Below are 15,287 nucleotides of genomic sequence, written 5' to 3'. Positions count from 1 at the left end.
GATATTTGGTGAAGCCTGGACAAATTATTTAAATTCATACAAGGTGGTACCTCCATTCATTCGAGGCCTTTGAATAAACGTTACTACTACAGAAAGGTTCTCCAAACTACCCTCACTAAAATAATACTGCCCCTTATTCTCTCCCCTTTTTCTCTTATTTTCCCTCATTGTTCTTATCACCATCTGACACTGCAGTATAAATTTGTCTGTCACCCTACCCATCACTCCATATCCTCTTAACTTTGGCTTCATGGCATTTATTACTACCTAACTTTTCCTTTCTTTTTTGTTTGCCACTGTATTTCTTACCACTACAAACTGTATCCAGCACAAACCCGTAAATAGGTTTTTTTAAGACTGACTGAATGAATAAATATCTCCCCAACTTTACATTGATGAGGCAGGAGCATTGTTAGTTTTGTTCACTAACATATCCCCAGCAAGAGCCTGGCATATGACAGACAGAGTGTAAAACCTATGAATGACTAATGAATAACAGAAGAATAGGTGACTAACATCTGATCCTTCTCCTGGAACCCATTTGGATAGGGGAAGAAGAAAGAGAACATGAGGCAGAGTGAAGGAGGCAGGTAGTGGAGTGACAGAAGAATTGGTAAGGAATAATAGGGATACAACGTTCTTATTTTCCTACTCGGTTTCAAATCAGTACCAAACAAGGATAAAGAAAAGTTAGAAGAGTCAAGATCACAACTTTTTCTGCAACATTTTCAATAAATAAATGACTATATATACAAAAAATAAGGCTGTCAGAATCCATACACCAGGCAAGACATTATTAAATACTTCAATCAGATATTTGGTGAATTTTAATGGAATTGAAACTGAATACATAATATCAAGAATCATATTATTAAGTTGCAAGTTAGAACAGTTCCCATGGTCTTTTCTGTTTTCAACATCAACTATTAAGTCTCTCCCGTGGGCCTTTAAAAATTATTTCCCCATTTGATTAAAAAAGAGATTCCTCAACTTTTAACCAATATATAGGTAATAATCCTATGAAGCAAGTCATCCTATTTAATATGCTTACATTATATGATCAATTTTATGCCATGAAAGGGCTTCCACCCAATCACATTACTCAAAGCTAAGCATTTAAAAATCAGCACAATTAACATATGGCAAGGTTCCTTGGTTTCCAAGGCTACAACTACAAGGACCATGCTCTGGGGCATAACTTTTGGGTTCTTGATGACCAATCACATGTTAAGAGTAACACCAATATCACGCCTTGAGACAACACCCTTGCCCATGCTGTCACAGAGAAGGGATCAACCATCATTAAAGCATACACCCTGGTTTGGCTCCTGTCATGGTCAGGTTCATGTGTCAACTTGGCCAAGTGGTGGTACCTGTTTGTCTGGTTGGGCAAGTGCTGGCCTGTCTGTTGTGATGAGGACATTTCATAGAATTAAATCGTGATCATATCAGCTATATCAATCAGCCAAAGGGGAGTGTCTTCTGCAATGAGTAATGCTTAATCTGATCACTGGAAGCCTTTTAAGGAGGATTCAGAAGAGACAGGCTCTTCCTGTCTCGGCTGGTGAGCCTTTCCTGTGAATTTCCTCCAGACTCTCCATCAGAATCATCAGCTTCACCGCCTGCCTTGTGGATTTTGGACTCTGTGTTCCTGTGGTCATGTGAGACACTTTCCTAAATTTTATATTTGTGAGTGTTCCCTGTTGATTCTGTTTCTCTAGAGGACCCTAACTAATACAGCTCCTTAGCTGTTAATTTAGTTGTGATTTTCCTCCAACTTGGCTGACTCCACAATCATACTGTTCTTCATTTAACTAACAGCACGGTATAGCAGCATTCCCTGTATCCTTTGGGTAATATGATTTCAAAGTCACTGCTACCAGTTGTAATAATTATCAATAACTCAGATGCAAAAAACAATACTTATGGAGTATTTCTTGGAAAAGAAGTAGACAATCTAGTCCTAAAAAATCCTCACCTATATCCTTGGATTGTCAGACCATCAGAGAGCTGAATACTACATTTGCCACCTAGAAGAATCACTCTCCATCAACGTCTCATTGGCATTATGCCATCGAGACATATTGAAGGAGCCCTATGAAGCCCATGGCTGAATTCACTGTAGGGAAATTGTTGAGGACTGTTCATCACAATGCACAGTATATCCTCCATGAGGCTGAGGGGTCAACAGCTTTCTTAGTCATTCTTCTATGAGGAAGTAAGTTTTAATTTGTAAGCACCAGATAATGAAATGGCTGTGCTTCCTTCTTGGTGCTGGCCATGTGAAATTACAGCTTTCAATGCTTATACTGGAAAAGAAGAAATGTTTAAAATTAATTATAAGTGTATAGCATACATATTTCATAGCAGAAGCCAGAAAAAGAAGAGCTAGTTAAACCCAAAGCAAGTAAAAGAAAGGAGAAAATAAGACAAAGCAGAAATCAATGAATTTCTCAGAGAATAGAGGAAATCAACCAACAGTTGGGTCTTTAAAAAGATTAACAATTGAGAAACCCAGCAAGACTGATCATGAAAAAAGAGAGCAAGTAACAAATTACCAATATGAAATATGAAGGAGTGGACATCATTATATAGCTCAAGAACATTAAAAGGGTAATAAGGGAATACTATGAACAACTCTATGTCACGAAACTTGATAACTTAAATGAACAACTCTATGTCACGAAACTTGATAACTTAAAGGAATGCAAAAATTCCTTGAAACTACTTGCCAATAGTGACAAAAGAAGAAACAGAAAATCTGAATTATTAAAGAGATTTAATTTTCATCAAAAATTTCCCATATAGAAAACCCTTAGCCCAGATGACAGCTATAAAGCATTCTTAAAATAAATAATATCAATCTTACACAAAACAAGGAAGTCCATTCTTAACCCTTCTATTCAACCTTGTCTTAGAAGTCCTAGGCAATGCAATAAGGAAGGAAAAATAAACAAAAAACATATTAAAAAGAAGTAAAACTGTCAGCATTCACAGATCACAAGGTTATCTACATAGAAAATCCTAAGAATCTATAAAACAACTACAGAACTAAATAATTTGCCCAAAATTAAACCATTAATAAAACAGAACTGGGATTTGAATCCACAGAGTCTGGCTTCCAAGCCCAAACTCTTTAACCCATACAGTACGTGCTTTCTCGACTTACAGAAGACAGTGATACTTCACTTGCAACTGCCCACAAACCTCAACACAGCCATTCTAGTAGGCGTTGGGAGCCTCATTTGAAGATGTGGATATGAAGGCTCAGAAAGATAAATAATTTGGTCAAGAGCACATGGATATCAAGCAGAGGTGACAGAATTTGAATCCAGAGTTGTCTAACCATGTAACAAAACTAAATTGAATATATCTTGTTTTTCAGATTGGAAGCAGGAGATTCAGATGATAAAGTCGTAAAATAATGCAGTAAAATATAAAGGCCAAGAGAAGAACTGGTGACTAATTAGATGTAAAAAAAAGGGAGATAGAAAAGAGAGGAATCACAGGTAACTTCAAAGGGAGTGACAGAATAGTAGTGTCATTAGTAAAATAAGGAAAAATTAATGGGGAGAAGTGTTAAGAAAAATGAAGTCCATTTTAGACTAGTTGAGTCTCAGGGACTGCAAATCACAGAAAATCTATAATGGTTTATACAACGAGTTCTACCCATCATAAGATAAGAAATCTGAAAGTAAAGGACTCTTGGCATAAGTCTAGCAGCCGAACAAAGTCAGAACTGGAGTCTTTGTGCTTTTCCTGGCCCTTACTTCTGGGGTCACATGATGGCCGCCAAGGGCCCAGGCCTGAGACAGTCATTCTAGGTAGAAAGAAGAGAGGAAGGGAATGCCAAATACAGCTGTGTCTTTCATTAGGAAAGCAAAAACATTCCTAGAAGCCTCTATTATACTTCTGCTATGTCTCGTTAGCAAGAACTGTGTCACATGGCCATCCAGTCACAAGAAAGCCTGGGAAAATAAGTAATTTTGTTTTTCAGTCTCTAGAACAGAGACAAGTGAAGGAAAACAATGTCTGCCATGAAATACTAATGGGAGAGTCATGTGGGAATATCCAACAGAGAGACAAAAATGCATCTGATATAGAATATAAACCAAGTATATATAACCCATATAAAGTCAAGGAAATGGACGGGTGCTCCAAGAAAGAGCATTTGTGAAGAGAGGGTAGTGACAGCACCTTTCTCTTGTTTTTCTTTTCATGCAGGGAAAGCAAATGGATTCGCACACAGCCAGCTGAGTAAACACCATTCTGTGACTGGTTTTACCTCCACTGCAGTAAAATTGTTTCCTTTCAGATGTTTGGCTTGGTATTTATCATCCTCTCCACCCACTTATTTCCTTCCTCATGCTCTTTCCTTAGTCTGTCAGCACCCAAAGGACTTGTCTCCTCTCCTTCTATGAACTGAAAGTCTTAGCAGAAAAATTCACCTTTCACTGCCACTGTTCAGGATGCGTCAAGATGGATTTAAATCTGACTTTAAAAAAAAACAGCTGTCTTGGGGGATGGGGAAGTGGGCCAGGAAAATAAGCAGCTACTATGGAAGGTTTATGAAATTTTACACATTCACAGGAAATGAGCCACATAAGGGATCTGCCAGTCCCAGCCTCAATTTATAGAGGAGGAGCTAAGAGTCCAGTTGGAAGAACCCAAACTAAGACAAGGATGCTGAATTTGCTTTATTGAATAACACTCTTCCACTGAAGTCTCTTTCGGGCTCCCAGACAGGATTTAGGAGTCCAGGCTGCTGGGCCAAGGGGGTGGCAGGTAGACCAGGAACCCTTCTCTAAGGGCCATTGCTCCTTGGGCGCACCTGCTCCCCATGGGCCCCCAGGCTGAGAGAGACCAGCTCTGGCTACACCTTTTCTTTTTGAAAATCCTAGTTCAAACAAAGTCAGCACCACAGAATTTAATCTTGATTATATCAGTTTGTATTGTTTTCTATTTGTTTCATATATATCCCATGTATTGGGGACTACAGTGAGAGGTCCCCTAAGAAGTAAAAAACAAGATACTTTGCCGAGCATTAAACTTTGAAAAAATTACATTGCTAACATCACAAAAATAGATAAGTTGACAATGTGCCTGATGATAAAAGTACAATGATGTATTCTTGCCAAAAAATCAAATCTAAATTCAACTGAGTTTCCAGATCCAAATACCAAGGACAGAGAGGCATGTTAAAAGATGCTATAGAGGTACAATTAACATGATTCAGACACTTAAAAAATGGTTTCTGCAAAAGATAGATGATATGGAAGAAAAAGAAAGGAATAGAGGGAGAATCCAGGTATTAAAAAAAAAGACAAAATACCTATCCACTAAATACAACTTACTTGGATCCAGATACAAAGAAACAGCAAAAAAGAAAGAGAGATGAGCTGTGAGATAAATGGGGAAATTTGAACACTGACTGGATATTTTATTATATTAGGGAATTACTATAAAATATCTTTAGGTATGATTATGGCATTGATTTTGTATAGTATAAAGAGTGCTGAAATATTTACAGATGAGATAATATCATATTCTGGATTTCTTAAAAATAATCCTGGGGATGACAGGGAGTGGATGGTATAAATAGAACAAGATTGGCTGTGAATTAATGATTGTCGGAGCTAGTGGGTACAAGGAAACGTACTTCACTTTTCTCTGTTTGTATATTTTAAAATTTTCCATAATAAAAACATTTTAATAATAGATTAGAGATTATTAAATCTGTTATAAATAGATTTTTAAAATAATTTAGAATAGAGTTATACAATGCCACTTACAAAAAAAATAAAAAGTATTCACATGAGCCGAGGCAGCGCAGAAGGAGCAGCAGAGGCAGACGTTAATGATACCCATCCAGCCCAAAGACTTGCTGCCAGGCTGCAAAGGCTACCCCATCCCCAAGGAGGATACATCTGGCCACGCCAAGCCATGAGCACCTTCTACAATCAAGGAACTGCACTGAAGCCAGAGATAAAAAGATGAATTAAACTACAGTGAAAAATAAATGAATAAATTACACTGGAGTCTAACTTGTGCTATCACAAATGGATAAAGTATGCAGTCGGAGCACATGTGATGGTCCTCTAACTGGAAGAGGAGACCTGAAGCATTCCCAGAACCATCTTCTGATTGTAAGTCAACTCCCGGGCTCTGTCATTCTAGGAAGAGAAAGTGCTGGCTAGAGGATGGAAGTGTCCTGATCTCCTGGTAGCTTTGCTTCTCATTGTAAATGCATCAATTCTGATAACAATCGGACTCCCCATACAGTTTGTCTAAAGAAAAATAATTCACTGGCCAAAGGAGTGAGGATCTGCTTCTCTGACATTTCAGATTTGATTGCCAAATTAATAAACTGCCAATCTGCTTTTACAGTCTCTAAGAGTCTGATGCATGTGTATCTGTCACTGAAAGACATATTAATTCTGGGTTGCTGACAAATAGGGATTCTGAGATTGCAGGGCCGGCCCTGAGCCCTGGAGCAGTCATCAGGATACTGTCATCTCTTGGGACCTGCCTGGATAGACTCAGACTGCCCCACTGGTGCCCTTCTGCATCTTTGATCCACATTCCTCAAGGGGAGACCACATCTGATGGCTCTTTGATATCTGGGTTATCTCTCACCATGTGCACTACAAAGCATTTTGTTACTTGATGTCTTTCATTCTCATTCAACCACAACACAATAAACAGCTGACTCAACATCTATTTGTGGTAGTAAGTCAAATGGCAAAGAAACTAACAGGCATTTTGTAAAACTTCTTTAATATTTAAAGAATGTTGTGATAGTACAACATTTTTTTTTTTACATAGAGTCTACCTATGGCCATTTTCTACTTTGGCCTGTGATCTTCAGTGGTGTTCAAATAAACCAATCAAAAGAAGGACCTCTCTATAATCTACACTTCCAACTAAAGAATGAGCAATCAAACACTGTAAAATCCTTCCTGGATGAAGATATTTTCTTTCATGTGCAATGGTTTCAGTGTCATTACTTCCACCAGATTTTTTATATCTGGCAAATTTTGTTTGTAAAAGGCTAAAGAGTAGATATTTTAGGCTCTGTGGGCCATACATCTTTGTCACGGCTATTCAACTGCCTTTGTAACACAAAAGCAGACACAGACAACAGGTAACAGGTTGTGCATGGCTCTGTTTCAATAAACATTTGTTTATGGACATTGAAATTTTAATTTCATACCATTTTCAGGGGACACAGAAATTCTTTTTCTCTTGATTCATTTCCAACCATTTAGAAATACAAAATCCATTCTTAGCACATGTGGTATATAAAAACAGACTATGGGCCAGATTTGGTTCACAGGCCATAATTTGCCAATTCCTGCTCCATAGTAATGAATACAGTAATTCACTGTAAGTATATGAATATATAGGCTGCTTCCTAGTACTCCCTTACCAACTGTGTGAATTATGAGCCCATAAATAAGCATGGTACTTAAATTCATAGGTGTTAAACTTAAAACCTCCTGGGAAAACATTTTTTCACCAAAATTAGACACCAAAATAAATGACCTTTTGCATATCAAATACCAAACAACGCCTACTATGTAATTCATGTTTAGTCGCTATCTCTGATCAGAAGAAATTGTAAGGGCAATGCGAGAGTGGTAAGCTTCTTCAACTGTAATAACATGTCTGCTGAGATTTTCTTTCAATGTCTGGTATTCATCCAAATGATCAATGTCTTTCTGATTTTAAGATTAGTATTTGTTGACTCTCATCTCCTAGGTCCCACCAAAGCTTGGATGAATGCTCTGGAAATTTTTTCTTTAGCCTAATCCACATATTGACATGTTTTTTACCCTCCTCCTAATATATAAGTTTATACAGCATTGTCTTGTTCGTGATAAATTTGTTAGGCACTAAGGTACACATACAAGACTTTGCTTTTCATGCTTTGTTTTAGTTTTTGTTTTGTTTGCTTCATCTTTTATCACAAACGTCTCTACTCCTGCAAACATTCTACCTTAACTCCCCTTTTATTTCCAACGCTAGTTTCTTCTTTCTCTAGTTGTTCACAACAGCAGTCATTTGTACAATGCATCTATTTGAACTAAATCTCCCAGCAACAAACCCCCTAAAAGTACATAAGAGATCATGTACTATGCTGTCTATTTTTGTATGTGCTTGAAATATTCCATAATAAAAAAATTTATAAAAATAAGACATACATCTCTATATTCTAGATTTGGTCATAAGAGGAATCTGCAGTTAGGAAGAAATTAGCATACTCATAGGCAACACCTTTGGGTCTTTATTCCAGTTGCTTCCTCTGCCCCCCTTGTGCTCCACTAATTCTCTGGCTGGTAAAATTTCCCTCATTCTCTGAGGCCCAGGCAGCAACCCGTGGGAAGAGGCCTCAACAGAGCAAATGGCTCTCTCTTCTGTATTCCCAAGCACTTTATACATCTCCATTAAAGTACTCATCATTGCACTGTGGTCAGTTGTTTTACGTGGCTGTCCTCAGCCTCAACCCCTCCCTTCCCCTCACCCAAGCCAATAAGCAATTCCAGAGTACAAATTCCTGCTTCTTCATTTTATGCTGCAATCCCAATGCTCAGCATGGGGTCTGGAACAGTTTACCAACGTTGTACTTCTCAGAAACACTGAGGGTAGTTTCCACACTAAGGAATGGCATCAAGGGGCTTCCCCAGCCAACTTTCATCAGTACCCTCATCTCCTAAAAAATATACAACCTCAAGACTATCTTCAGGCCAAGTCTTCAATATACCGTGTACTGAAGACTTGGAAAAGCTAGTTATCAAATTCATCTGGAAGGTAAAGGAGTCTCAAATAGCTAAAAATATCCTAATAATGAAGGGCAAAGTGAGAGGTCTAAACTTCCTGGTTTTAAAATGTATTATAAAGCCACAGTGATCAAAACAGCATGGTACTGGCACAAAGACAGATGTCCTGATCAATAGGATCAAATCGAGAGTCACAGCTAGACAACCAAATCTATGGTCAATTAATCTTCAACAACATCCCAAAATCCACTAAACTGGGACAGAACAGTTGTTTCAATAAATGGGCATGGGAGAACTGGATATCAATAGCTAGAAGAATAAAAGAGGCCTCCAATCTACACTCTATACGAAAAAGAATTCAAAGTAGATCAAAGACCTAAATATAAGAGCCAGTAAATATAGTTTTATGAACTCCTAGAAGAAAATATAGGGAAACATCTTCAAGACTTAGTAATAGGAAGTAGCTTCTTAAACTTTACACCCAAAGCAAAAGCAATGAGAGAAAAAATAGATAAATGGATATTTCTCAAAATCAAATGCTTCTGTGCCTCAAATGACTTCATTAAAAGGTGAAGAGGCAGCCAACTCATCAGAAGAAAATATTTGGAAATCATATATCAGATAAAGGTTTTATATCCTGTGTACATAAAGAAATCATAGAACTCAACAACAAAAGAACAAACAGCCCAACCACAAGATGGGCAAAGGAACAGTGCAGATATTTTTTCAAAGAGCAAATATAGATGGCTAAAAAGCACATGAAGAGATGCTCATTTTCATTAGCTATAAGGGAAATGCAAATCAAGATTACAACAAGATATCACCTAACACCTATAAGAACGTCTGCTATTAAACAACGGGAAACTACAAACGTTGGAGAGGATGTGGAGAAATTGAAACATTCATTCACTGCTGGTGGGAACTGTATAATGGTATAGCTGCTGTGAAAGACAGTTTGGCAGTTCCTTAGAAAACTAAATACAGTTTTTGTTTTGTTTTGTTTTTGCCCTATAACCCGGCAATACCACTACTCGGTATTTGTCCTGAAGGAGCTGAAAGCAGTGGCGCAAACAGACATTTGCACACCAATGTTTATAGCAGGATTACTCACAATTGCCAAAAGATGGAAACAATCCAAGTGCCCATCAACAGACGAGTGGATTAACAAAATGTGGTATATACATACATAGGCTATTAGGCAGCAATAAGATGAAATGAAGTCCTAAAGCACATGACAAAATGGATGAACCGTGAGGACATAAAGCTGAGTGAAACAAGCCAGACACAAAAGGATAGATACTGTATGGTTTCGCTATTATGGCCTTGGTAACATAAACTCAGAGGCTTGTAACGTAGAATATAGGGGACCTAGAGATACACAGAAGCTACAGAGGGGTGAATAGTTAACTAATGAGGTTGAACTTAAATATAAGGAAATGAAGAGAAGTACGGGCAGTTCATTAGTGGGTTTATAAGTAATACTGCCATATTGAAGGTGAACATGATTGAAAAGGTTGTATAGAACCATGTACCCCACTGATTAACACTACAAATATAAATAAGCTCTTATATCAACTATTTCACAGGTATGACTCTTGTACAAAGAGTCAATTATAGAGGGGTTTAGGGGAAAAACTACTATTGCATTGTATGGTCTGTATTTAACAGGAGGACATCAAGAGTCCCACAGCAAGAGTAGGGGTAAACAATTAGAGGGGAAGGACAAGTGTTAAGGGGAGGTTTACATTTCCTATTTGATGATGGTGTGTTTGTCAGTTATTTTCCTTTTGGAGCAATGAAAAATGTCTAAAATTGAGAGTGTTGATGATTATACAATTAAGTGAGGATAATGTGAGATATGTATTGTTTAATCTGGGCATTATCCATGATGCCTAATGGATGGAGGTGGCTGAAGGATACATTGACTGAGAAGTAGAATAGTGAACTGTGGTGTATACATATGATGGAATACTATGCAGCTACAGAAAGGAATGAACTCGTGAGGTATGCAATGAGGAGAGTGAAACGTGGGGACATTACGTGGTTCAAAATAAGCCAGAAACAAAAGAATAAATATTGTATGATCTATTTTAGAAAACGCATATAAGAAAATTGGGGCCTAGATTATAAGCTCTTGAAGCAGTCACATTTAGTCCAGAGCTGTAAATGTTATTTAGATTTTGAGATGCTGTGCTATATATTAATAAGCTGGTATCTTCCTGGATCTTTTGGCTATCTGTGTGATGCCTAAGACTGAGTGCTGGAATTTTGTAGATCTCAAAGTCAGCCTTGCTTCACATGACAACTGTTAAAAAAAAAAAAAAAAAAAAAGATCAGGCTTCAACTGGAGGTAAGAACGAAGCCAATCTAGTTAGGACTGAGGTAAATCAAAATACAGGGGTAAGGATGATATTGTCTATATTTTAGAACTTCATCTACTATATAAGACCAAAAGAGAGGTTTATTTTGTCTAAAACCTAAATTTTCGGTAGCACACAATCTACTCAATCTATCTGGATACCCATTTTAAACAACCCAAAAACATAGAGCCCAGAATGGGAATGAAGGCTTGCAATTCTGTATGACTTAATGCAATAGCTGGATACATCTCAAAGTATATTGGGGGTAGATAAAAAAAAATTTTTTTAAGTATTGGTAAAGTCCCTTGAGGTAATGGAGAAAAAATATGGAACTTTTTTTTAAACTTTACCACTGGGGAAACCCCTGATACTGTCTCAAACATTAGGGACTCCCAAGTCAATAGGCCAAGCCTTTGATCTTGAGGCTTGCTCTTATGAAGCTTATTTCTGTAGCAAAGAAGCTAAGCCTATCTATAGTTATGGTTAAAGGTACATCAAAAGAACTTCTTTTGTTACTCAGATGTGGCCTCTCTATAAGCCCAACTCTGCAAGGAAAATCATTACCCTCCTCATCTACATGAACATGACATCCTGGGCTGAAATTCTCCCTGGCAACGTGGGACATGACTCCCAGGAATGAGCCTAGCCCTGGCACAGGGGGACTGACAATGCCTTCCTGACCAAAAGGGGGAAAAGAAATGTAACAAAATAAGGTATCAGTGGCTAAGAGAGTTCAGATAGAGTGGAGTGGCTACTCTTACACAAGCTTCAGCTAGATATTGCTAATCACCACAGTTTACCAAAACCATTCCCGTTACCCTAAAGAATACCCAGGGCTCTAACTGAGATTCTACCAAAGTTTCACACACTAAGATTACTTTCCAGAAACCCACAGCCTCCAGATGGTTCCTAGGCCAGATGAGTCCTGAAACCCAGAGGGGCCAGCCTCTCCAAGAACATCAACTAGTTCCCTCCCCCATCCCATATTATCGACACCCCTTTCCAACATGATAAGGTAGAATGGGCACAACCCAAATATCCCTAAAGATTGGGAGAAGGATCAAAGGGGAAGAAACAAAGAAGATAGGGCTTAACAAATGAGTATAATTGCTGAATCATTATACTGATATTTCTTTTGGTCTCCAGTGTCTTGGAGCAACTAGAAGGAAAAACCTGAAATTACTGAACTGCAACCCACACTAAACTCTGAAATCTATTCTATAAGTACTTGTTACAGTGAACTTTGAAATTTATTGCATTTTTGTACGTACATCATATTTCATGATAAAAAATGTTTTAAAAATTTGCATATATAATCTAAGTAAAAATGTACCCTCAAAACTAGTCCCCCGAGGCTCACTTAAAAGACTGCCACTTCTGGGCGGGCCACGGTGGCTCAGCGGGCAAAGTGCTTGCCTGCTATGCCGGAGGACCTCGGTTCGATTCCCGGCCCCAGCCCATGTAACAAAAACGGAGAAACAGAATACAATAAAAACAAGAAAATGTTTAAAGATGTTTCCCTTTCTTCCTTCCTTCCTTCCTTCTATCCTTCCTTCCTTCTCTCTGTCTTTCCTTTAAAAAAAAAAAAAAAAAAAAAAGACTGCCACTTCTAACCTGGGCTTCATAGGAATTCTGTCATCAACATGATGGGAAATACAAGATGCTCTTAATACTACAAAATAAAATACTTACAGGGCACCAAGCAGTGGCACTGTGCAGTTTTCAAAGTACTTCCACCAGACTCTCCTGCTCTCTATTTTATCCACTCACCCCTGGGAGTCAAGACAGTTTGTCCTATCCTCATTTTTTCAGCTACTCAAAGAAATTAAAGTGACTATCCAAAAGCAGTGTTGGTGACAACTCTGGGCCTAAAACCTTAGCTTATTGATCTCTCCACTGTCGTGCACTCCAGTAATAGTAAGCTCAGTTTTTGTGGAGGGTTTTTTTTTTCTGGTAGATTTTTTTCCCCCATCATGAATGGTGGCATTAGATTGTGGCACCAGGTTCCAAAAATCCATTTCATGCCAAGTCTTTCGGGTAGAAAAAACATTTTGAAAATACAGAATCAAATATGCCCCCCTGGTGTTAGTACATACATTTAGCCATAAGTACTTATTGACTAAAGGGTTTCCAGCCAATTACCTAGTGTTCAAAAAGTGGCAGGCCATGCAATTCTGCAAATAGAAATATGTAATCTATTAGTCAAAAAATCCACTCACGAGGAAGCACTATTTATAGTTTAAGTGCCAGAGCTTGATTTTTTCTTCTTTTATAATTCATCTTTCTCAAAATATTAAATTTAGATTACTTCGCATATTACAGGCTCTTCACTTAAATATGCTCTTAATTCCTCTACATAATTCTGTATGATTTAACCATCATTTCAATTCTCTTACTATTTATTGCATGCAGCTCTTCTAATATTAGTACATATCATTTTAGACATAAATAGGGCACTGCCTGCCAAAAAATCTTGCTACTGTATGATAATTGAAAGTCATGATTATTTCTTAGATAAATTAAGTTATACAAATGAGCTACATTTCGCTTTTCTCAAATTACTTAATATTTTTCAACAAAGGCCTATAATTTTAGAGTATGCAGATCATGTCACATTTCAGGTTTTCAAATTCGATCTGCTTATGAATCTGCTAATTGTAAAAATTTCAACATGGCAGAGTGAAAAATATTTCACACAAGTGCAAATAGAGATGTCACGCAGATAGCTGCAAGACATGAATCATTCTCCTTCTGCCTCAAACTCTGAAATTCAGAGGCAGTTCGCGCTGCAGATTTCTTGCTCAGTTCTTGAAACTTCAGATGCATCACCTTTTAATCAGAGTAATAAACTATAATTGCTAACATACTGTGTAATGTTTACTGCTAAACCTACAATCTGGACAAACAGAAAATTATGCTGTCAAAGCCTGGAAACAACTGCAGTCCGTTGTTACACATGGCACCCTGCTTATAGAGCGGTCGTGGGGAGTCAGAATGTTTTGTGCTCTTAATTTTTTAAGAGTAAGGGTCTTTTCCCCGAGAAGAAAGTCTTAAGAAGCAAGCCGCCTCCTGCGTGACCTTCCCCACACAGACCTTGAGTGAGTGACTGTGGGGGCAGAGAGCCGTGAATTTTCAACAAGGGACTTGACAGCTCCACTGGGTCCCTCACACTTTGCTTTCAGGAACAACAACAAAAAAGAATGCTACTCTGCACCTGCCTCCCCCAACCCTCTCCTTAAAACTTAAAATACGTTTACCCCTAATGGTCTGAAAGGCCATTGAATCTATTCTGTCCTGTGATGCCAAGAGAAAATAACCCCCATCGAGGAGCAGCGCCTGCAATGAGGGGTGAGAACGGGGTAAGGGGAGAGCAAGGTGAGGGGAGAAGAGAATGAATGAGGGAAGCGGGAGGTTGGCAAGGATGGTGCTCTCTCTCCCCACTGCGCTGCATTTTCTCCACCACGTGTAATGATCACGCAAGTGGCACTCCACCAAAGGCCAGGGTCTGTGTCCTCTGCATCCCTAACGAGGACCCTCAGCCTCCTCCCCGACTCGGGGACCCTCCGCCACCCGCAGCCCGGGCCGCTTGGCGCCCCAGGTACGGAGCTCCGGCTCCTCACAGCCGCACCCGCGGGCGGACTCCGGGACAGGAGCAGAGCCGCAGAGCCCCGGCTCCCAGTTGCGGGCCTTTCCCGAGATACCTTTTATCCAGGCAGGCGATCCACTCGGCAGAGGAGGAAGAATGGGCAGCGTGCGCAGCGACCATGTTGGGCAGCGGTGCGCCGTGTCCCCCAGCTGCGGCGACCTCCCGCTCGCTCTGCCTCGGCTCCGCCTCGCGGACCCCGCTCCTCCCTGCCCGCCCCGCCACCAGCGCGGCTGCAACGGGCCCGCCCTCCCCGCGGGCTCCCACGGCCTGCGGGGCAGGGGGCCCGGCGAGGGAGGGGCCTGGAGGGGCGGGACGCGGGGCCGAGCAGGGCCCGAGCCGCCCGCGGGCTGCACTGCGGCGCGCGAGGTGAGAAGTCCCTCAGGCCCGCCCGCCGGAGGTGGGGGTGAGACCCCAGGTAGCCGGCCACCTGCGACAGGTGGCCAAGGCGTCCCCGGGAGACCTGGGTCCCACCCCTCACTTAGGCGCCTCAGAAGCAGGGAA

General features: G+C 39.7%; 1 protein-coding gene across 1 annotated transcript in view; it reads right to left on the bottom strand.

Annotated features, from left to right (window-relative positions):
• Positions 1-14,941, bottom strand: part of RAPGEF4 (Rap guanine nucleotide exchange factor 4) — a 328,672-nt gene extending 313,731 nt beyond the window's left edge. Inside the window, exon 1 of the mRNA XM_077154152.1 lies at positions 14,842-14,941. Within this exon, the coding sequence (XP_077010267.1) occupies positions 14,842-14,906 (65 nt within the window). The 5' untranslated portion in view covers positions 14,907-14,941. The remainder of the gene's footprint in view (positions 1-14,841) is intronic.
• Between the last annotated feature and the right edge of the window lie 346 nt (positions 14,942-15,287).

This window comes from Tamandua tetradactyla, chromosome 3 (genome assembly GCF_023851605.1).
Source record: "Tamandua tetradactyla isolate mTamTet1 chromosome 3, mTamTet1.pri, whole genome shotgun sequence".
Lineage (NCBI taxonomy): Eukaryota > Metazoa > Chordata > Mammalia > Pilosa > Myrmecophagidae > Tamandua > Tamandua tetradactyla.
Note: the sequence above shows the minus strand (reverse complement) of the source record. Positions and strands in the feature narration are given on the sequence as shown.